This window comes from Rattus norvegicus, chromosome 1, assembly GCF_021556685.1.
Source record: "Rattus norvegicus strain SHRSP/BbbUtx chromosome 1, alternate assembly SHRSP_T2T, whole genome shotgun sequence".
NCBI lineage: Eukaryota > Metazoa > Chordata > Mammalia > Rodentia > Muridae > Rattus > Rattus norvegicus.
Genome location: NC_141534.1, coordinates 27,209,260 through 27,233,189, shown reverse-complemented (window position 1 = coordinate 27,233,189; position 23,930 = coordinate 27,209,260). Strand labels below are relative to the sequence as shown.

The 23,930-nt window shown below is 43.1% G+C and overlaps 2 protein-coding genes across 3 annotated transcripts in view; one reads left to right on the top strand and one right to left on the bottom strand.

Annotated features, from left to right (window-relative positions):
* Positions 1 to 7,950, bottom strand: part of Rnf217 (ring finger protein 217) — a 91,874-nt gene extending 83,924 nt beyond the window's left edge. The window contains 1 exon segment of the mRNA NM_001106204.1: positions 7,529 to 7,950. Coding sequence (NP_001099674.1) covers positions 7,529 to 7,636 — 108 coding nt within the window. The 5' untranslated portion in view covers positions 7,637 to 7,950.
* Positions 7,375 to 23,930, top strand: part of LOC148006891 (uncharacterized) — a 61,884-nt gene continuing 45,328 nt past the window's right edge. Inside the window, exons 1-2 of one of the 2 annotated variants that reach the window (XM_087597890.1) lie at positions 7,375 to 7,433; positions 22,816 to 22,909. The gene's annotated coding sequence lies outside the window, so the exon portion shown is untranslated. Of the gene's footprint in view, positions 7,434 to 7,672; positions 7,846 to 22,815; positions 22,910 to 23,930 lie in introns of those variants that run through there. The other variant, XM_087597879.1, reaches the window with a different exon arrangement.

Here is a 23,930-nt window from a genome sequence, read left to right as displayed (position 1 = left end):
TCCCAGCTTTTATGTGGGTTCTTGGGCTCCAAGCTCAGGAACTCACGCTTGTCCAGCAAGCACTTCTGCCCTGGCCCATGTCACCAGCCCGCCCTCCCTTTTCAAGGCATCTTTACCCACCTCTGTTTTTGACAAACTGGCTTCTCCCTCCCAAATTCTGGTTCTTTCCCGGGACCCGCACTCTATATCTGTGCAAATCAACAGGACCAGAGTCAATGCTCAGTTTCCTTCTCTATCTGTTATCACTCTCAAGGTGACCTCTGGGCTCTAGACATAAAATATTACCTAAGTGTTATCAATGGCCCAATACGTATGTACTGCTGGGACCTCTCCTCTGGTGCCTGTATCGGTCCTTCATGACCATCTCAACAGCACTTACACTCAGCCTTCCCAACTGCTCCTTTTTCCAAGCCTGGTCCTCCTATTGAGTTTCCTCATCTTTCTAAATGTTCTGACTCAGATACTGAATCACCCTCAATTGGTTTACTCTTATGTCACATGCCATCAGTAAACCCAGTAAATTGTCAGCTATATCAGTAAAATATATTCAAAATTCAAACAGTTCAAACCATACATCTCTCTCCCTTTAGTCTAAACTCTACCTTTCCTGCTTGGAATAATACCGTCATCATCAAACTGACCTTTTTACTTCTACTTCATCTTTTCAACACTTTCTCCACAGTGACTCAAAGGAACACACTTATGGCTACACTTCTGTTCAGTGCTTTCCTGTAGTTTCCATCGTATGCAGATGAAAGGCAAGCCTGCCTATGGCCTTAAATGTCTGCTTTCTGTCATCCTACCACACCCACCAGTCCTGCCACGTATCAAGCACATGGCCTCCTTGCCATTCCTGGCACACCTCTGAAATGCTATTGCCATTTTCTGTTGTGCATATGGCCTGTTCAACTGCTGGCTTACAAAGGCCTTAACTAGAACGGGACTTTGTAAGAGAAACCACTTGTAACGATGTCCCCCAAATGATGAATTTAGCAACAATCCCCTCTTTGGTATTTACCACCTTTTCCTTGTTTCTTTCTTCTCCACAGTACTCCTTACCTCTAATACAGTAAATAATTTCCATGTTATCTTCTTCATAGCCTGGCATATAAACCCCACCAAACTAGAGATTTCACTATCTTCTTTCCTTTCATCTGGAGAGAAGACAACCCTGTCTATAATCCAGAGGGTACTAACATAAAATGATGAACTGCAGATAGGAATGATTAGAGATTAGCTTTGAATGGATGGTTGTTATCAATAATTATGAACATGTACACAGCTTTAAAGCACAATTATATCAACAGAGATGACGTAAAGGGGTTGGTTGGAAGTTACAGAGAATGGGAGATATTGAACATCATATTCCTATAGACAGTGAGTTGTCACTTTAGGACGGAACCTAATTTGAGAATTTTCATTTTAGTTCAGTATGTAAAAATCCTTGTAACAAAATAAGTGTAAAGAAAAAAGAAAAACACTTTGTTTTAACTTCAGGGTTTGAGAGTGAAGCTTCCTCGCCAATCATGTGATGAGCATATTACAGCCCTGGGTTCGATCAACAGCACAAAAGAAAGTCCTTTCTTTAAACATCAGGCAAACTGTCATTAAAGAACCAAAGCAAAATTAGCTAAAATCATGTTATCTCTTAAGTTAGTGGTGTAAATATTTTAAATAAAGAGGATGGTTACAAATATTCTATTTCTAACAAATGCAATGTATTCTGAAACATACATGTTTGTGTGTGTATATACATATATATAAATATACATATACACATGAACGAGTATATACGGATTTATTATTTTCTATGAACACAGTTACAGAAATGATACATTAATTAATTAAAGGTTAGTAGGTTCCTATAATGGTCTTAAAGAAAACTACCAGAGAATGAGAAAAGGAGGAACAAGTACCTAATTACTTTAAAAAGAGCTTTTAACTGGAAACAAAAATACAAGGTTGTAAGATGGTTTCTTGAGACCATTTAACATGTCTACAGAGTAATACAAAACTAGAACGCTAGTTAGCAAATAGGGTAACTGTAAGAAACGATGTCAGCTGACTATCTTTCTTAACAAAATGCTGAGGACTCAATCTCTACAGAATACTGTTTGTCCAGCATAGCTCGTCTGGACTATGGAGTGTTTCAGGGCTAAACAATGAGTCCCAGCCACTCCAGAAGGAGAATAAAAGTCACATCTAGCCAGGTGGCAGGAGCACACGCCTTTAATCCCAGCCTTGGGGGGGTGGGCAAAAGGGAGGCAGGTCTCTCGGAGTCTGGGGCCAGCCTGTTCTACAGAGTGAGTTCCAAGACAGTCAAGGCTATCCTGACAAACCTGAGAATCCCCGTCTCAGAATAAATAAATAAATAATGAAAATCACATCGGTGTCAGCTGATACAGAGTGTCAGTAGTACTCGTAGCATTCCCTGAGATCTTTAACAGGGGAGCATGGTATAGGACTGCTCGACAGAGCCTCTCTTCCAGCCAGCTGTAAAGAAGGGAAGCAGCCAAAGGGCAGGAGGCCCAGGGTTTGCGGGCCCCAGAGCTCAGTTGGAAGAGCTCTGGATGGAAGACTGCCCTGCAGAAATTAAGTGCCAGATAAAAACAGGCTTCAAAATGAAAAAGAAAAACAGAAACAATTGGCAAGGCAAAATGGTGCAGAAAGAGAAGAAGACAATAAGGGTACGAGTCAGAAAGGTGTGCAGACAAATGTTATCACACCCCCCAAATATGCTGGAACACACACACACACACACACACACACACACGTGAGAGGGGCGGGGCATACAGAGGCCTTAATTCTCATTTTGGAAATCTGAAAAGTGACTCCAGAATAGACTTCATGCTCATATTAATCTCCACACTTTCAGGATCACCAAAACATTTGGCCTGGTAGGATCTGTAACTTTACCTATGTGAAGACAGTGATATTCAAACTCCACGTTCGATAAGATAGAATCGTTTATCTGCTTTAAGGAAGAGAATTTAAGCTAAACTTCTTTACCTATAAAGACTGGGTGACTTGGATTGACTAATGAGAGCTTTTTCCTTTGAGGCCTAGGTCACTTTTCTCAGATGACTACAGTAGCAGTCATGGCAGGGCATTGCCATGTAGCAGCTGTTTTCCACACACTGTGGAGAAGCAATGTGTGTCTTGCTGCTATTAATACCCAGTGGACAGGTGTATACATTCCAAGTCATACAAACCTTCCAGTATCCTGCTCTTCTCAGCGGTGTGCTAATAGCCACAGCAGCTGCACCCTGAGCCAGCCTGCTGGTCAGCTCAGGGTACTAAATGTTAATATTTCATGTTTACAAGATATTGTTCTGACTAAATCAAAATCATGAAGGAAAGACATTTGTGGATGGCTTCTGTGAAGTCAAGGCGGCAAGAGATCATCTTTCTTCCTAAAAGAATGTGGCAAAGGCCAAAGGAGTTGAGAAGATCGAAACCTGGCAGAACCTGGAACACTGGGAGACATTGCTGGCATCCTGGGGACTGTGTTGGCCGTGTGTGACACTGGGAGATGCACTTCTAAAACTGTCTGTACAAAACAGGCATAATCCTAAGCAACAAGAACCAAGGTGAGGTCCGCTCTCTGTCTTGGTGCAGCACGACATCTAAATCAGCCAGTGCAGTGACTGATGCTCTCGTCTACGGTTTAATCAAAAGGTTCAAAGAACTTAACGCACTGTAAAGTCACCCCTCTCATAGCACTGAGACACTGTAGTCCTCTCATAGCACTGTCACTGTCTTAAGAGCTGCGGCCTGTTCTGAAATGCTGCTGATACCAATTCATCACCCTTGGCCACAGCTTCTGTCCCTGAAAGAGTCTTTGCTGCCCCAAATCTGAAAGCATTTCTGGGTCCCAAATCCCTGTCTTCTTTCAAAGAACACAGCAGTGTTCCTCAGAAGAGTCCACTTAACCAGGCATGAGTCCAACTTGCAATTAATATGCATTTTTAATGTTTGTATAAAATGTTTAATACTCATTTGCTTTATGCTCTTAAGTGTTGTTAAATAGTGCACTGCACTGAGCACGCGGCACAAACTCAAAGACAGAAGTGTCGCTAATAGGTCTTTAAATACATCCTTTCCCCCCACACGTCTTAAGAAGCCTTAAAGTCAAGGCTTGCCACATTTGCTTAAGACAAAAATCTTATCAGATGAGAAAAAGAAAACATGCAACGTCTCCTCCGCCCATTTTTCCTATGTTTTTGCTGTTGTTTTGTTTTGGGCATTGTGAATCAAACATAAAGTCACACACCAGCTAAGTAAGCACTCCCCCACTGAGCTATATATAATTTAACCTCCTGCCACTCACTGCCCCCAACACACACACACACACACACACACACACACACACACACACACACACACACCTTCTTTAAAATCTAGAGACAAGATCTCACTACATTGCTCAGGGAAGCTTTGAACTCACAAAGTTGCCCAGGCAAGCCTTGAACTTGTGATCTCTCTGCCTCAATCTCCTAAGCAGCTGGGATTACACATCTGTACCATCAAGCCTGGCTGCAACCACACATTAAGACACAGTTTCACTCAGACACTGGTGGGTTCTCCCCAGATCACTGTCTACAGTTAAATTTCACTAATGAGAACATTTGGGCATGGATGACTGTAACACAGAGACACTTGAATATAAAGATGATGAAATCTTAAAACGCAGGATCATATCAGAAATATTACAACCATGATCTTGTATTTTACCCAACGGAAAAAGATTTGTTTGTATAAACTAAAGTTTGCTTAAACTCTTTTAGATCTAATAGTAAATGTAGCCTATTTCATTTATCTGCCTTAAGCATTTGTCTTTTAAATACAAAAACGTTCAGAGCAAAATTTCAGCACCTAAGTTTTCTGAGGTGACCTTAGGGTCTTTACAACTTCATTAACTACTGAACAAATATTTCAATAGAAATAACAAAACCGTATAGAAACTCCTGTCTTCACAGAAGCTATCTACTTAGGTACAAGATAGATTAGTGCTGTAGAGAAAAGCTAAAACCCAGGAAGAGACATAGTCTTGAGGATCTGAGTTCAAATGTCCAGCGTCCACATAAAATATGAACATGCATGCAACCCCAACATCAGGGAGCAGAGCCAGGCGGGTTCCAGGAATGCCGCCAGACAGCCTATGTGAAACACCACACTTAAGGTTCAGTAAGAGACTCTCAAAGGGAGGACAGAGATAGAGCAGGACATCCAATATCCTCCTCTGGTCTCTGTGCAAGTGAACCACTGTGCAAAAGCCACGCACATACGCATGCACATGCACGCCTACGAAGACACTCGGTGAAGACCACAAGGATGGTGTGTGAGTACAGAACCGCAGGTGCAATAGTAGACGGAACAAGCCAAGGAACAGGGAGGCAGACACCTAGAAACAGACAATATTGAAGCACCCTGAAGTGGAAGCATGCCTGCCATTCTGGGCTTAATTTGTGCTGTGACTGCTTGAAATATTGTCTATTTCTTGCTGCTAAGATTCCTGCCAGTTGCTTTGGGAGGTCAGGAACACCTGATGTCAAAGGTGGCAGACACAGTTCAGAAAGCGCTGTCACTTCCAAGGAGTCTGTTGTCTGTATGTGCTATGTGGACTTCACCCTCAACCTGTTCCTTCTCCCCCTTCTCAACGCAACTCAAAACACCAACTTCCTAAAACCAACTTATGCTGAAAAAAAATGTAAAGAAAATTGCTTCGGAGAACAGGGCCTATTGTAAAATAATCAAACTGTTAGGCAGGGTATCGACCCACCAGAAATACCGACCTTGAACACAAGGTTGTAAGGAGCACTTAACAGTTAAAGCCTGGAGTTGGGCATAATAGGACAAAGTTAATTCCAGAGCTCAGGAAGTAGAGGCAGTAGCTCAATGGTTCAAGGCCAATCTGGGGGTACTTAGCCAGTTAAAAGGCCACACTGGGCCACACAGCAACCTCCTGCCTATGAATGAATGAATGAATGAATGAATGAATGAATGAATGAATAAGTGAACGACTAAATAAACAAATAAAAGCTAAGTACTCCTTGGTATTGGTGTTTACACTTCATTAGATGCTACTCTGTGCTACATATTTGAGTGCATTTGTTCTCACCATGACTTCTCTGGAGCAAGGTCCATTTCTTGGGAATGTCTGGATCCCACCACAAGGCTGTATATACGGACAGCAGCCTTATCCGTACAAGGATGATGTCATAGAAACAACCGCAAACAAACAGCAGACATTCCTGTCTTAAGTCCCCACTAGTGGATACATTCTAGAACAGACACCATACTCTCTCAGGGCATGTGGGTAATCTCAGCCACTTGGGCCAGGCTCCTGTGAGTGTAACATTCCATTCTGTGTAAGTTTGCCTTTGCACTTCCAGTTGGGCACACTACACCCTTTCAGACCAGACCCCATCAATGGAGCTGCCCACAAAAATACACAGGAACCACTGTTCAGACCCCTGTTCAAACTGCCTTCAGCCAATACAGGCAAACACTATCATTTGAAACTATCCGATTCGGACTATAAATCGGCGTCCAGACAGTCTGTCGGGACAAACAGGCAGGCCGAGAACCATTTCAGTGCAGGAAAGATTGGAAGACGCATTTTAAAAATATCTGAGCAGGGGCCTGGAGGATGAGGTAAAGCAGCGTCACAGAGAAGCTGGCACCTGAACAGACGAGGTTTTGAAAGATGAATGGGCCTAGGACAATCAGACACGGGATCAAAGGGCATTGGGGATTGTGCAAATTGGTGGCAGAAACACCACTGACTGGAAACCATGAAGAGGGCTGCAGTGTTTCTCAAGCTTTCCAAGAAAAAAACCAAGCCCTTTACAGGAGGGTGGAGGGAAGTTCGGTGGCTGCCTGTTTGGTTAAACCTCTGGTCTCTCTGCTTTGTTTGCCTCTTTCTGTTTTGTTTCTCTTTTAAAGAACTAAAAGTACTGTGACGGCTTAAAATTTCTGTGGAGAAAGGTATTTTACCTTCAATATAGAGGAGTGGGCAAGAGCTTTTCGTGGTATTATTATTATTATTATTATTATTATTATTATTATTATTATTATTATTTTACATTTCTCTGGCTATACAAAGGCAAGGAATTTACAATGCAGGTTATCACAGCCCTGACACACTAAATCCAAACCTTCTCTTCACCAGCTCCACAAATATTTATTTTATGCTCACTGTCTGTTAGTTTCTGGGATGCCAGGCCTGTGAGGCAGTCTTTCTCCTCTCCTCGGAACAAGCTCTTGCATGCAATCCACAGACAAAATAATCAGAGGGCAATCCACCTCATTCCTCCTGTAGCTGCCAAGCAAAACCTGAACCTCAGAGCAGAGTTAACCAGCCAATAAACCAGTGTGGGTAAAACGCACCCAGTAACAACTAGGACGCTAGCAATTGCTGAAGGCCCCGGGTAAGGGGACTTGGTCACCTCTTCCTTGCTAGGAAGCTTAATGCTTTGCCATGGTGATCAGGGCTGAGGGTGGACAGAGAGTAGTGGGGAGTTACCTGAGAGCTCAGGTAGATTTTGAGGCACTCCTCGCACACCGCCTTCTTGCAGCAGGGCAGGGGCTTGATGGGCTTGTCTTCCAGGCACACCCGGCACATCAGCACCATGAGGGGCGCATAGGGGTCCCCTACCCCGCCCAGGCCAGAGTAGGGTGGAGCTCCTAATAGGCCAGGCACGGAGAAGGGCTCCGGAGCCAGGTAGAACTCCAGCTCGATGCTGCCGCCGTCGGGGGATAGGGGGTCAGCCGGGAGCGACAGCGGGGAGCTTGGAAAGGAGGCAGGCGGACTGGCGGGAATCGGCCCTGGCGGTGCTTGAGGTGGGGACTCCGGAGGCGACGGGGACTCGGCGGAGGGGGCCTCGGGCAGGTCGCTCTCCACGCAGTACACAGAGCAGAGGACTTGCGGCTTGGCGGGGGGCGGGTGTCGCTGGGCCAGCACGTCCAGGAGCAGCCCGTCGCGGGGCTGCTGGCCGGGGGACGCCTCTGGCCCCGTTCTCTCCTCCTCGCGCTCCAGCTGTAGTTCCAGACTCTGGGGGTCCAGGGGCCCGGTGAGTGGCAGTCGCGCGGGCTGCCCCGCAGGGGCCCGGTTGCTCGCAGGCTCCGGAGCGCTCGCGTCCACGCAGCCCGGGTCTCTGCCGTCGCCGCCGCCGTTCGGTCGTGAGGAGGAGGAGGAGGAGGCGGCGGCGCGCGGCCCGGTATCCCCGGCGCGGTCCCCTCGCGGCCTGGGGGACTCGGACTGGCCCGCCGAGCCTCCGCCAGGGGCCCGCGCCTCCCGCGGCCGGCCGCTGCCGCTCACCGTGCTCTGCTCCTCGCCCATCGCCGCCCGCGGCCCGCGCCGCCGCCGCCCATCCAGCCGCCGGGACCCCCAGCCGGCGCCGGGCAGCGCGGGCAAGCGGCTCGGCTCCACTCGCGGCGGCGCTTCTGCTTCCGGGTCCCTCCTCCGGGGCCGGGACGCCCCTAGCGCCCTCCGGGGAGCCCGTGCTCCCGGGCCGCAGCGCGCGGGCAGCCGGCTCCTCCTCCTCCACCTCCTCGCTGTCGTCGTCCTCCGGTGCGGCCGGGCACCGCCTCGGGGACGCCGAGGGCCTCAGGCTGCGGGGGCCCGGCCCGCGTGCAGGTCGGGGCGGTGCCGCGGTCCCGAGAGCCCCGGGTGGGGCGGAGGAGTTCCCGGGAGGGGGGAGGAGACCGTCAGTCCCGCGCCATCCCTGTCCCCACGGCTGGGCGCGCAGCCGGCGATCCCGAGGGTCGCGGGACCAGTGGCGTCACCGAGAGGTGGCCGAGCCCGCTGGCGATGGCCGGTGCCCCCGGGGGAGAGGCGGGAGCCGGAGACCTCCCGCCCCTCACGCAGCACCTGGGGCTCTGCTCCCTCCCCCTTTCCCCACCCCTTTGGCACACACCTCCCACACCCACACACATACATACGTGCACACACACACACACACACACACACACACACACACACACACACACCACGGGTGCCCGCGCACACACTTGCACACACACACACACACACACACACACACACACACACACACACCACGGGTGCCCGCGCACACACTTGCACGCACACCGGAATGAGGGTGATCTAAGCTGAGCTGCACTCTAACCCCTAAGAGTTCACCACGCTGTGCTCTGCTTTAAGTAGAACTTCCTACAAAAAGGGCTGCAACCTAGGCTCTGGACAGAGAACACACTGGGATGTCACGCTGAAGAAGTAGAGGCGATGGTGTGCCTTCTGCCCAGTTCCCTGTTTTCTGCCTGGTGCAACAGGAAGGATCTTTGAAAACCACAAATAACCCAAAAAGCACTTGTCGCCTACTCCTCCAACTAGAATACTTACAAGCACTAACTAATCTGAGATTTACCGCTTTTCCTCTGCTCAGTTGTTCTCTCGGGAATTGTTTTTGTGGGCTTTTTGTTTTATGTTTTGTTTTCTTTCTTAACCCCTGTAAGTGGGTAGCCTGGCCTAATTAATCAGCTGCATCATCATTAGGAATCTGGGAGACTTTCATTAACATAACCATATCCATACCCAAAAACTGTTTCCAAGACAACAATTATATCTCAGCCAGAACATAATTATGTGTTGATCTATCTTTATTTTACAGGAAGTATTAGTCACCCAAACACTGGTGTGTTTTAGTTTTCTAAAGCCAATGAAAACATTTTTGGGAAACCAACCTTTTTTATTTTTTAAAACTTGGTAGGGAATTCAATTTACACATTCATGTCGAAGGAAAAAGCTGTTAAGTTTGTAGTTTTTTTTTCTTTTTTTGCATTGAAGTTGTTATTGATTTGTTCTAAAATATTTTCCGAGGGAAACACAGATGCTACAGGGGAACTAAGAATTCAGTATTGCCCAAGTGGGTTTCCGTCAGGAGCGGTTGAAGCTCAGGTACACATGAGCATGGTAAAATGCCTCCAAGATGCCCTATCACTCATTTGTCTGACCGGAGAATGAAGAATAATTATTTGGATGATTAAATGGGGCTCAAGCAGCCTGGAGAGATAGCTCATTCAATCAAACATGGCGATCTGAAGTCAATCCTCACTGCGAAAGCACAAACCCACTGTCAAGCCCAGACAGGTACCTGGGTGTGGAAGTCCAGAAGACTGGCCATCTTCCTGTGCAAGGACTACCTGCCTTTTTCGTACCAGGACTTCCTCCTGCTACATGCTACTGGCATTTCTAAACATAGGAGCATGTTATTCCCATCGTCCTCTAGGGAAATCCTCACTTGCCTGAATCCTGGGCCTGGCACCCCTAACATTTGGTCTAGGACCCACAAGTCCCCAACAGCACAAAAGAGGAATCATAATGCAATCCCACAATGGTGGTTCTTTACTCAGTTTCTCCCAGACTCATGAAGCACCAATAATAATTGTGCTGATGGAACTTCTTTTTCTTTCTTTAAAAAAAAATGGTTGAAAATATAGTTACTAGCTGGGCGGTGGTGGTGCACACCTTTACTCCCAGCACTTGGGAAGCAGAGGTAAGGTGGATCTCTCAGTTGAAGGGCACTTTTGTTCTATAGAGTGAGAGTTCTAGGACAACCAGGGCTACAATAGAAAAACTCAGTCAAAAAACAAAACAAAACAAAAAAACAAAAACAAAAAAACCCCACAACAACAGCGAAACAGGAAAATATAGTTACTATTTATATAGCAAATGTTTCATGGACATACTATGAGGTTAATATTGTCCCTGCTCAGGCCATCAGCAGACAAGCTGAATATGGCACTTTCGACAACAAAGGTATTTTTAATGCACTGCCTGTACCACTTTCAACTCTCAGCATGTCCTAACCTGAACTGAACAACTCTGATAATCCTCCACCTTTAATATCTGAGCTCAAATTCAGAATTCATTCTCAATCCAGAACCTTAGGATTACTGCTCCCAAAGACTTTGTATTACTAATCATTTCTATTACTACCTTTTTTTATCCTGCCCTTTGCATATGGCTTGCTTGGGCCTTCCTTGAAAAATTTTAGCCAGATATTAGACTAATTAAAAACCTAAAATTAGCTAATTAGAAAGAAATGATGTGATAACTTAGACGCTGAATCACTTTAGTTGGGCATATAACAGCTAGAATAAAATTCTTCTGAACTGTCGTGGAGAAAAATGCATAATATTTAAATATCATGAAACAGTTATATGTAAAGTATTCAATTTCAGGGGTAGGCAGATCTCGGCGAGTTCATAGCCAGCCTAGACTACAGAGCAAGTTCCAGGGAAGCTAGGTCTCTCATACAGAGAAATCTTGTCTTGAAAAGCAACAACAACAACAACAACAAAAAGAAGAAAAGAAAAGAAAAGAAAGAAAAAAAAAACCCTGCTCTGGGGGCTGAGGAAATGGCTAAGCAATTAAGAGTGCTGAATGTTCTTTCAGTGGACTGGGTTCAATTCCCAGCACTGACATAGCACCTTACAACTGACTGTAGCTATTAGTTCCAGAGACTCAAACATACATGCAGGCAAAATACCAATACACATGAAATAAGATAAATTTATATCAAGGCCCATACCTAAACATAGTAAAAGCAATATACAGCAAACCAATAGCCAACATCAAACTAAATGGAGAGAATCTTGAAGCAATCCCACTAAAATCAGGGATTAGACAAGGCTGCCCACTCTCTCCTTTCCTATTCAATATAGTACTTGAAGTCCTTGCCAGAGCAATCAGACAACAAAACAATCTCAAAGGGACACAAATTGGAAAGAAGTCAAAAAATCACTATTTGCAGCTGATATGATAGTATACTAAAGTGATCCCAAAAATTCCATCAGAGAACTCCTAAACCGGATAAACAACTTCAGCAAAGTGGCTAGGTATAAAATTAACTCAAACAAATCAGTAGCCTTCCTCTACTCAAAGGATAAACTGGCTGAGAAAGAAATTAGGGGAATGACACCCTTCACAATAGTCACAAATGATATGAAATACCATAGTGTGAATCTAACCAAGCAAGTGATAGATCTGTATGACAAGAACTTCAAATCCCTGAAGAAAGAAATTGAGGAAGATCTCAGAAGATGGAAAGATCTCCCATGCTCATGGATTGGCAGGATAAATATAGTAAAAACGGCTATCTTGCCAAAAGCAATTTACAGATTCAGTGTACTCTCCATCAAAATTACAACTCACCTCTTAGAAAGATCAATATGCAAATTCATTTGGAATAACAAAAAACCCAGGAGAGTGAAAAGTATCTTCAAAAATAAAAGAAGTTCTGGGGGGATCACCATCCCTGACCTCAACCTGTATTACAGATCAATAGTGATAAAAAGAGTATGGTATTGGTATAGAGTCAGGCAGGTAGATCAATGGAATAAAATTGAAGACCCAGAAATGAACCCACACACTTATGATGATCTTTAACAAAGAAGCTTAAACCATCCAGTGGGAAAAAAGATAGCATTTTCAACAACTGGTGCTGGTTCAACTGGAGGTCAGCAAGTAGAAGAATGCAAATCGATCCATTCTTATGGCTCTGTGCAAAGCTCAAATCCAAGTGAATCATGGACCTCCACATAAAACCAGACACACTCAAACTATTAGAAGAAAAAGTGGAAAAGAGCCTGGAACACATGGGCACTGGGAAAAATTTCATGAACAGAACACCAATGGCTTATGCTCTAAGATCAAGAATTGACAAATGAGACTTCATAAAACTGCAAAGCTTCCATAAGGCAAAGAACACTGCCATTAGGACAAGACAGCAACCAACAGATTGGGAAAAGATCTTTACCAATTCTTCATCCAATAGAGGGCTAATATCCAATATATATAAAGAACTCAAGAAGTTAGATGCCAGAAAACCAAATCACCCTATTAAAAATGGGGTACAGAACTAAATGAAGAATTCTCAGCTGAAGAATATCGAATGGCTGAGAGGTACCTAAAGAAATGTTCAGCATCCTTAGTCATCAGGGAAATGAAAATCAAAACAACCCTGAGATTCCACCTCACACCAGTCACAATGGCTAAGATCAAACCTGCTGGTGAGATTGTGGAGAAAGAGGAACACTCCTCCATTGTTGGTGGTTCAACCAACTCTGGAAATCAGTCTGGAGATTCCTCAGGGAATTGGACATGAGGATCCATCTGTACCACTTGTGGACATATACCCAAAAGATCCTCTAACATATAACAAGGACCCATGCTCTACTATATTCATAGCAGCCTTATTTATAATAGCCAGAAGCAGGAAAGAGCTCAGATGTCCCTCAACAGAAGAATGGATACAGAAAATGTGGTACATTTACACAATGGAGTACTACTTAGCTATTAAAAATGATGACTTCATAGGCAAATGGATGGAACTAGACAATATCATCCTGAGTGAGGTAACCCAATCACAAAATTCACACATGGTATGCACTCACTGAAAAATGGATATTAGCCCAAAAGCTTGGAATACCTAAGATACAATCCACAGACCACATGAAGCTCAAGAAGAAGGAGGACCAAAGTGCGGATGCTTCAGTCCTTCCTAGAAGGGGAAACAAAAATAGTCATAGGAGGAGATATAGAGACAAAATTTGGAGCAGAGACTAAAGAAATGGCCATTCAAAGTCTGCCTCACCTGGGGATCCAGCCCATATACATACAGTCACCAAACCCAGTAAATATTGGGGATGCCATAAGTGCATATTGATAGGAACCTGATATAGCTGTCTCCTGAGAGGCTTTGCAAGAGCATGACAAATACAGAAGTGAATGCTCGCAGCCAATCATTGAACTGAGAATAGGGTCCCCATTGGTGAAGTTAGAGAAAGGATTGAAGGATCTGAAGGGGTTGGACAGACTCATGGCTCCAGCTGCATATGTTACAGAGGATGGTCTTGACGGGCACCAATGGGAGAAGAAGCCCTTGGTCCTGCCAAGGCTGGACTCCTCAGTGTAAGGAATGTCAGGACGGGGAGTTGGGAAGAGGTGGGTGGATAGATGGGGAAACACCCTCATAGAAACAGGGGGAGGAGAGATGGGATAGGGAAATTATGGACTGGAAATCAGGAAAGGGGATAACATTTGAAATGTAAATAAATAAAAAATATCCTGTAAAAATAATTTTACAAAAAGAATCTTAAATACTAGATTTGTGTGTTCACAGGACAGTCCTGTAAGTATTTAAAGGGGCACAAAGAAACCAATTATTTAACTAAACTGTGAAGTACCTAAGGAACAGTCTCTGGTCTCTGCTCAGCCACACAGTGGACTCTGGGCCTCACCCCGATGCTACTAAGAGAACTTAGAATTATGAAGAAAATGGGTACTGCGTGCTTAAGAGAAATACTAACAGCTTTGTCTTCCTTTTTCACCTAAACGCCTTAAGAAAACTTCAAGGAAGAAAATTTATGAAAACGTTAACAAGAACACCAAACATTGTCTTCTCTTCAAGTCAAAATAACACAATGTATGCTGAAAACAGAGGAAGCCGAGAAGTGGGAGAAAGAGGAGAAGAAAGAAGTTAGGGAGAGAGACAGAGGGTAGAGAAAGGATATGGTGGGAGAAGCTGGTTACCAGTTAGTTGAAGTCCAAACAACCACTTCAGGAAGGAACACATTGGGACGCATTGTTCTTTTATTTGAAAAATATACTGGGGAAAGGGGAGCACTAGAGAGATGGCTCAGTAGCTAAGAATACTGGCTGCTAGTGAAGAAGGCCTAGATTCAGCTTCAGCTCACAACTGACTGGTACGACCTCACTTTCACTCTCCACTGGCTTTGGTGCTCACACTCGGCATGCTTGGTGCACATTTATATGTGCAGGGAAAGCACCCATGCATATATAAAATCTCGATATATGTGAAATTGTAGGGCTTTTGTTACATTTTATTGGGTTTGTTTTTGTTTTTTACTCCTGTGCCTTTATTACTTAAGGATCTGTCCTGAACACAAGTTTTAGGGCTGCCTCTAAGTCATATGATTTGTGACCAGTTAATACCTTTCTCTGTGTATTTTATGTCATTTGTTTCAAATAGATAATCTGTAATCTCAGTAAATATGTCATGATTATATTATTAGTATCATGTTAACATTTAATGGAGCTTTTATATAATTCCTAACATAATATACCACAAATTCCTAGGAATTAAATTGCTACTGAGAACACTAAATATATTTTAAAGGCTTTTGGCACACATTATCAAAAATACTTAGAATCAATTTCTAGTCTCATCAACGTGGTAGGTACAAGATAATCTCCTTCTTTAATCAACCTAAGAATAGTTTTCTATAATGGGGGGGATGGGGAGGGGAACACCTATATAGAAGGGGAGGGAGAGGGGTTAGGGGGATGTTGGCCTGAAAACCGGGAAAGGGAATAACAATTTAAATGTAAATAAGAAATACCCAAGTTAATAAAGATGGGGAAAAAAGAATAGTTTTCTATTTACCATCAAAAATTTAATGCAGGGCTATGTTTTTTTATTTTTAATTAGAAAAAAGAGAGAGAGAAATCTCTTAGTAACTGTCAAGCCCCCTCTAGCTATGAATCATTGCATCTGCACATTCTCCGTCCCATTCCAGAGGTTAGGGTTCTGATAGTGTTGTGGTCACTGTTCTGTTACTGTGGAGAGACACCATTAGCAAAGCAACGCTCATAAAAAAAAGCACAGGCTGCTCTGACAAGTTCTGTGTCCGTCCAGAGAATGATTTATCTCAAGGATTCTCTTAGGAACCTTCTGGATTTCAATACTGCAAAAAAGCAGCCCATTGGCTTTTATAGGTTTTCATTTCACCTTTTTAATCCCGAGCAGAAAGGTGTCTGTGGGAAGATAGGGTACTTGTCATTTCAAGATAAAGACAGGAGACTATGAGGGGAATGAAAAGAAAGTTCATTTTCCTGGATGGCCTAGATAAGAAATTCCTTCATTCCCGATGGATTGACTACTTGAAATTAGCTATGATCCTTCTCTTGACAAAATCTAGCAAGAGGATTAAATGGTTCTGAAAGTTTTTAAACCAATCACTTAAGCCATCCGGCTAAATTTATTTTAAAATTATGGCAAATAATGATAGCTGTTTATCTCTTAACACACTGCTACCAAGTTGGAATGGGAAAAAGCCAGCTGCCTTTGGGGGATGTTAAATGCCACAAGCTGTTTCTCAAACACTGTGGCATCAATATAGCTCAAAATATTTTTCTCAAATACTTTTATTTAAATTTCTCAATATGCAAGTATCAAAAACAGCTTTTTATTCACACATTCATGACTCATTTACATTTTTGGGTATTTATATGACTCTGATGAGGCTCTGATGAACTTTGGGGGAATCATTTATGTTCCATAATCCTGTGGGAAAAGAACCAAAATAAGTAGGTTTGTCTCTAAGCCAGTCCTGTTTTCTATTGATGGTCAAGTTGCTTGCACTCTGTAGGCCTAAGTTTTTGCTTTTGCAAAGCATGGCAGACCTTACTGAATGGTTCTAGAGTTCATCTCATTACTAAAATTATAATTTCCTATCCAACCACCATGCTTATATGTCTTTTGTGCATAACATCTTGGTATGCATACATAGAACATATCTGAGAACTCTTGCAATTCAGTAGAGAAGACATAGATAATAGAGACATCAGACGGATCTTGTGGGTGTGATCTATAGACTCAGTTCTGTGGGAGCTTCTGTCATGGCAAACTCTATGTAGTTGGAGAAGATGGAAAAGGCAGTTTTCTATTGAGAAATGAGACTGTATGGGTGAACTCCCAGTGGCAGGTAATAAGATACCTTGAATGGCAGCTAGCAGCAGCCCTAGGTACTAATCATTTTTTTTTTTGTACAACATACAGATGACCCAAAGGTATATAGAGCCTCTAGGGGGTATAGATCCCATTTCCTCTCTGTTTTTTCTAAATACTGGCCCTTAGCCTCTGACAGGTCAGAAAGGTTCCTTATCATCTGTCTTCTGATTCATCCAAGGGAAATGACTGACAAGTGAGGAGAGGGCTGGCAGGGTGGGGTGTGTGCGTTACTTTTCTAGATCCTAATCTGACAAATTCTTGTCTGATATCTATGTCTTCTGACCAAGACCAAGCTACCGCTTCTGTATTCTAAGACATCTTCCTAGAACTGTCATGATAACAATGAACATTAAGTGCTACAATAAGCAAAATGCATCAAAGTGGTGGTTCTGAGGCTACAAGTCTGAAACTATGATGTTGGATGAAGCCCAAGTACGGGAGGGCATATTTGCTTTCTTCTCCTGACCTTTGGTGATGCTGTTTCTTGATGTTCTTTCCTGTGTTGGTTTGAATGATAATGGCCCCTACAGGCTTATATATTTGAATGCTTGGCGAAGGGGAATAGCACTACTTGAGAGGAATTGGGAGCTGCACCCTTGCTAGAGTAGGTGTAGCCTTGTTGGAGAAGTGTGTCTCTGGGGATGGGGTTGAAAGACTTTAGAGCCCAAGTCATGGGGTTGAGGAGATGGCTCAGTAGTTAAAAGTACTGTCTGCTCTTCTAGAGGACCCTAGTTTGATTCCCAGAATCTACATTACACCTTACAATTGTCTGTAACTCTTGATCAAGGGGATCTGACACCCTCACGTAGACACACATGAAGGTGAAACATCAATGTGCATAAAATAAGAATAAGTAATTTTTTAAAAAGGGGGCTCAAGTCAGGCCAAGTGTCTTCTTCCTGCTGCCTGCAGATCCTGTTGTACTCCAGTTACTTCTCCAGCACCATGTCTGTCTGCAAGCTGCATGCTTCGCACCATGATGATAATGGACTAAACCTCTGAAACTGTAAGCAAGCTCTAATTAAACGCTTTACTTTGTAAGAATTGCAGTGGTCATGGTGTGTCTTTAGAGCAATAGAATATTGACTAAGCACTTGCCTTATTGATGGCTGACTCCCATCTCTGCCGCTGGCATCATATGGCCATCTGTCTATCCGTGTCTCTTTCTCCTCGTAAGGACTCTAGTCAGTTTAGATTAAAATCCTACTTTACTGCAGTGTGGCCTTATCTGAACTAATTCCATTCTGAAGTGTTTGGGATCTGTGCTTTGTAGATCTTCTGAGATAACATAGCTTAATTCACATCAAGAGAAATCCCAGGATACTGAATTATCTCTTGCAGAAAACTTACTTCTGTCTAGTTTTTGTGATTGGTACCATCAATAAGTTCTCTGAGAATCATTGTTTATATTATCTGCATTCTTTAGAGTTTCTCCCTATATGGGTTTGATTAGTTTGGAAGTGATCTGACTACATGTTTTGTTGTGGGGTTAGTTTGGGTACTTTGGGGTAGTCTAGGTTTAGGGAAACAAGTTATATTGGTAAATAGAATCCCAGAGGGGCATGAAGAAACGGCCTCTTGCTTCTCTGTTGTTAAGTGGAGTGGAATGTGAGAAAGGTCTCCTGTCTCAGATACAATCCAAAGTCTTCCTCTGGCACTTTGCATAGTATACATTTCTTACCACCCCTTTGTCCATTCTTCCTTAATTGCCCCACATACCTTCATTAACTTCTTGTTTTCCTTTACATTTCCCATCATGTCCTGTGCACCAACATTAGCTCCTCACCTTGTGATGGTTAATAGTCATTGTCAGCATGACAGAATTTAGATTTTCATAAGAGCTCTTTCTAAGGAAGCAAGAACCACCCTAAATGTGGGTGGCACTATCCCACACTCAGGAACTCAGAGCAGAATAAAGAAGAGAATATCTGTCTCTCTCTATCTCTCTCTGTCTCTGTCTCTCTCTGTCTCTCTCTGTCTCTCTCTGTCTCTCTCTGTCTCTCTCTGTCTCTGTCTCTGTCTCTCTCTCTCTCTCTCTCTCTCTCTCTCTCTCTCTCTCTCTCTCTCTCTCTCTCTCTCTCTCTCTCCTTCATGCTGTAACAGTGGACTATAGCCTCAACCTGTGACCCAAAGGAAGCACTTCCTTCCTTCCATTGTTTCTATCATGTATTTCTCACAACAGTGAGCCACATAACTAACAAACCAGCAGACTGTTCTTCTTCTCAGGTCAAAAGCCCCTTTGTCAGAGAAGCATTCCTAAACCGTCCTAGGTCACACAGCACCACCACCCTCTCCCTCATCCCATCTCCCTCTCTCTGTATTTTATTCCCCAAGGATCTACCCATCCAAAGTCAGCATGTAATTATTCTCCTTTTTGATATCTCCTTTATAATATGTTTGTAAGTCCATTAGAAAAGTACTCTCTTGTTTACAGTTGATGAGAATTCACCCAGCATAAAGAATGTGCTCAATAAATACTCATTAATTGATAGACAACATTCAAAGTAGAAGCTACAGCAAATGATAATAGTATGATGTAGTCATGAGTGACAGAAGTAGAAGGATGAGGAAGAAGAAGAAGGAGGAGGAAGAAGAAGGAGAAGAAGAAGAAGAAGAAGAAGAAGAAGAAGAAGAAGAAGAAGAAGAAGAAGAAGAAGAAGAAGAAGAAGAAGAAGAAGAATTAATTATGAGCTTAAGACTTGTTCCACCCCAACTTAGGAAATCCTGTTATCATACAAATACTTTTTAATGACTTTCTTACAAGGCTGTCAAAGAGATTTTCTAGAAAGGTTTAGTTTTCAATGTTACATTTTAAAGGATAGTTTGGAATATTATTTTTAAAATCCTGATGTTAGTCATAGGCATTAGCAATTCCTATGAGAGTGCCAGTAGGTTGTGTGACGCAGAACACATTTCTAATATTGTGCTTCTGATTTGTAAATTGTTATTTTATGCTGGCAGATTCCACTAATACCATTCTGAATTACATGGGTTATGGCTAGTGAGTGCCCAGTCTTCTTCCCCCTCCTAATATGTCCTACTCATATCTATTTATGTTTATCTTATTCTTCCCAAACTCAATTCTTCTCAGATGACTGAATGCTCAGTGGTTATGTTACAGTCTTAGCTAATGCATGCAATTTGACTAAATAACACTCTCTGATGCATATTTTTTTCTTTTTCTTTTATTAACTTGAGTATTTCTTATATACATTTCGATTGTTATTCCCTTTCCCGGTTTCCGGGCAAACACCCCCCTAATCCCTCCCCCTCCCCTTCCTTATGGGTGTTCCCCTCCCCATCCTCCCCCCATTGCCGCCCTCCCCCCAACAATCTAGTTCACTGGGGGTTCAGTCTTAGCAGGACCCAGGGCTTCCCCTTCCACTGGTGATCTTACTAGGATATTCATTGCTACCTATGAGGTCAGAGTCCAGGGTCAGTCCATATATAGTCTTTAGGTAGTGGCTTAGTCCCTGGAAGCTCTGGTTGCTTGGCATTGTTGTTCATATGGGGTCTCAAGCCCCTTCAAGCTCTTCCAGTTCTTTCTCTGATTCCTTCAACAGGGGTCCTATTCTCAGTTCAGTGGTTTGCTGCTGGCATTCGCCTCTGTGTTTGCTGTATTCTGGCTGTGTCTCTCAGGAGGGATCTACATCCGGCTCCTGTCGGCCTGCACTTCTTTGCTTCATCTATCTTGTCTAATTGGATGGCTGTATATGTATGGGCCACATGTGGGGCAGGCTCTGAATGGGTGTTCCTTCTGTGTCTGTTTTAATCTTTGCCTCTCTCTTCCCTGCCACGGGTATTCTTATTCCCCTTTTCCTTACCCCTCCAGGAGAGGGTGCACTCTTTTTTTCTTTTTTTTTTTTTCAGGAGCTGGGGACCGAACCCAGGGCCTTGCACTTCCTAGGCAAGCACTCTACCACTGAGCTAAGTCCCCAACCCTCTTATCCCCCTTTTAAAGAAGGAGTGATGCATATTTTTTATTTCATTATTTGCTTTCAATTCTAGACATGACTAAGAGATATTGTGGAACAAAAGAATCACAGTGCTTTCTGAACCTAAGAACCTGGCTAGCATGGTGCCACTGTTGCTTAAAACAGTGATTGTGTGTGTGTGTGTGTGTGTGTGTGTGTGAGAGAGAGAGAGAGAGAGAGAGAGAGAGAGAGAGAGAGAGAGAGAGAGAGAGAGAGAATATGAATATCAAGTTCCCTGGAGTTGCAATTACAAACTTCTGAGCTCTCTGATAAGAGTCCTGGAAACCTACCTTGTGTCCTCTGGTCAAGTCATGTATAATTCTTAACTACTGACTTGTTCCAGCCCTTGATTCTTTTTGCTGTTGTTTTGTTTTGTTTTACATGTCCATTCAAAAGCACCAGTGAAGACTTACAGGGTATAGCCATTCATTCTTAAATTATTAGTCAGCTATAATGAGTTGGAAACTATGACTATAAGTTAGGAACAAGAGAGTATTTCATGACAACTTGTATGTCCTAATCTACTTATGGGAAGACAAGAAGTTCTTTTCCTGGCTAAGATAATTACAATGAATGACTTTAACATTTTTCTCTGATCCCAGATTAATCACATTTGTTTACTAAACCCAACTGTAGAAACATTAGGAAATGAGCCTCAGTGGTGGTGGTGCACACCATTGGTCCCAGCACTCAGGAGGCACAGGCAGGCAGACTTCCTTGAGTTCGAGTCCAGCCTTGTCTACCCAGACAGTTCCAGGACAGCCAGGTCCATACAGAGAAACTTTGTCTCAAAAAATAAACAAAACAAAGCAGTCTCAACTACAGAAATAGTAGGGTACAGCCCAGTAGCCGTTTGTATACAGCCAGTCACACTAAGAATGTTTTCATACATTCTAATTTTTCATTTTTATTTATTTAATTTTTTATTGGATTTTTTTTTACTTAGATTTCAAATGTTATCCCCCTTTCTGGTTTCCCATTCATAAACCCCCTATTCCCTTCTTCTATGAGGGTGTTTCCCCCTCCCCAACCAGGCACCCTTTACAGCTCCCCACCTTTGATGCTCCCTTATAGTGGGGGGTCCAGTCATGGCAGGACCAAGGGCTTCTCCCATTGGTGCCCAACAAGGCCATCCTCTGATACATATGCAGATGGAGTACTGGGTCAGTCCATGTGTAGTCTTTGGGTGGTGGTTTAGTTCCTGGGAGCTCTGGTGGGTTGGTATTGTTGTTCTTATGGGGTTGCAAGCTTCTTCACCTCCTTCAAACCTTTCTCTAATTCCTCTAATGCCCCCATTTCATGACCCTGTTTTCAGTTCAATGGTTTGCTGCTAGTATTCGCCTCTATATTTGTTTCGCTCTGGCTAAGCCTCTCAGGAGACAGCTATATCAGGCTCCTGTCAGCATTCCCTCCTTGGCTTCATCAATGTTGTCTAGTTTTGGTGGAATGAATATATATATATATATATATATATATATATATATATATATATATATATATATATATATATATATATCCTCGATCTCCAGGTAGGGCAGGCTCTGAATGATCATTCCTTCAGTCTCTGCTCCAAACTTTGTCTCCATATACCCTCCTATGAATATTTTTATTCCTCATTTTAAGAAAGACTTAAGCATCCCCACTTTGGTGGTTCTTCTTTTGAGCTAAATGTGGTCTGTGAATTTTATTTTGGGTAATTCAAGCTTTTAGACTAATATCCACTAATAAGTGAATGCATACCATGTGTGTTTTTGTGAGCGAGTTACCTCACTCAGGATGATATTTTCTAGGTCCATTCATTTGCCTTTTAATTTCATGAAGTTGTTATTTTTGAAGGCTGACTAGTACTCCATTGTGTAAATGTATCACAATTTCCATATCCATTGCTCTGTTGAACAGCATCTCGGTTCTTTCCAGCTTGTGACTATTATAAATAAGGCTGCTATGAACACAGTGGAGCATGTGTCCTCGTTATATGTTATAGCATCTTTCAAGATATGCCCAGGAGTGGTATAACTGGGTCCTGAGGTAATACTATGTTCAATTTTCTGAGGAATCTCCAGACTGACTTCCAGAGTGCTTGTACCAGCTTGCAATTCCACCAACAATAGAGGAGTGTTCCTGTTTCTCCATATTTTCGCAAGTGTCCATTGTCAGGTGAGTTTTTTTTTATCTTAGCCATTGTGACTGGTGTGAGTTGCAATCTCAGGGTTGTTTTGATTTCCATTTTCCTGGTGACTAAAGATGTTGAATATTTCTTTAGGTGCTTCTCAGCCATTCTATATTCCTCAGCTGAGAATTCCTTGTTTAGCTCTGTCCTGCATTGTTTTAATAGGGTTATTTAGCTCTTTGGAGTTTAACTACTTAAGTTCTTTGTTTATATTGAATATTAGCCCTCTATCCGATGTGGGATTGGTAAAAATCTTTTCTGAAGCTGTTGGTTGCTGTTTTGTCCTAATGACAGTATCCTCTGCCTTACAGAAGCTTTGCGGGTTTGCAAGGTCCCCTTTGTCAATTCTTGATCTTACAGCATAAGCCATTGATGTTTTGTTCAGAAAACTTTCCCCAGTGCCCATGTGATCGAGGCTCTTCCCCACTTTTTCTCCTATTAGTTTGATCATATTAGTTTTACTTGGAGGTCCTTGATCCACTTAGACTTAAGCTTTGTACAGGGTGATAAGAATGGGTTGATTTGCATTCTTCTACTTGTTGACAGCCAGTTGAACCAGCACCATTCATTGAAAATGCTTTTTTTTTTCCACTGGATGGTTTTAGCACCATTATCAAAGAACAAGTGGCTATAAGTGTGTGGGTCCATTTCTGGGTCTTCAATTCTATTCCATTGATCTCAGTACCAATACCATAATCTTTTTTATCACTATTGATCTGTGTAGGATGATCATACAGGTAAGGCAAATACAGGCTAGAACAAGGCCTGTCGTTGGATGAGAGGGAAGGATGGGTGGGAGAAAGGCTTGAGGGAAGAAGAGGAGACTGGGACAGAAAGGACCAGAGAGAAGGAGAGAAGCTGCCACCAAGAGATAACATAGAGGCTGACGTTAAGATTCCACGCTGTACTTTTACAGGTTGTTGTGAGTGTTCTTAAGGGATGGAATGTACAGGGCTTTGTGTGTTTAGGTGGGCAATTATATCTTATCAATTGGATCAAAGGTTATTG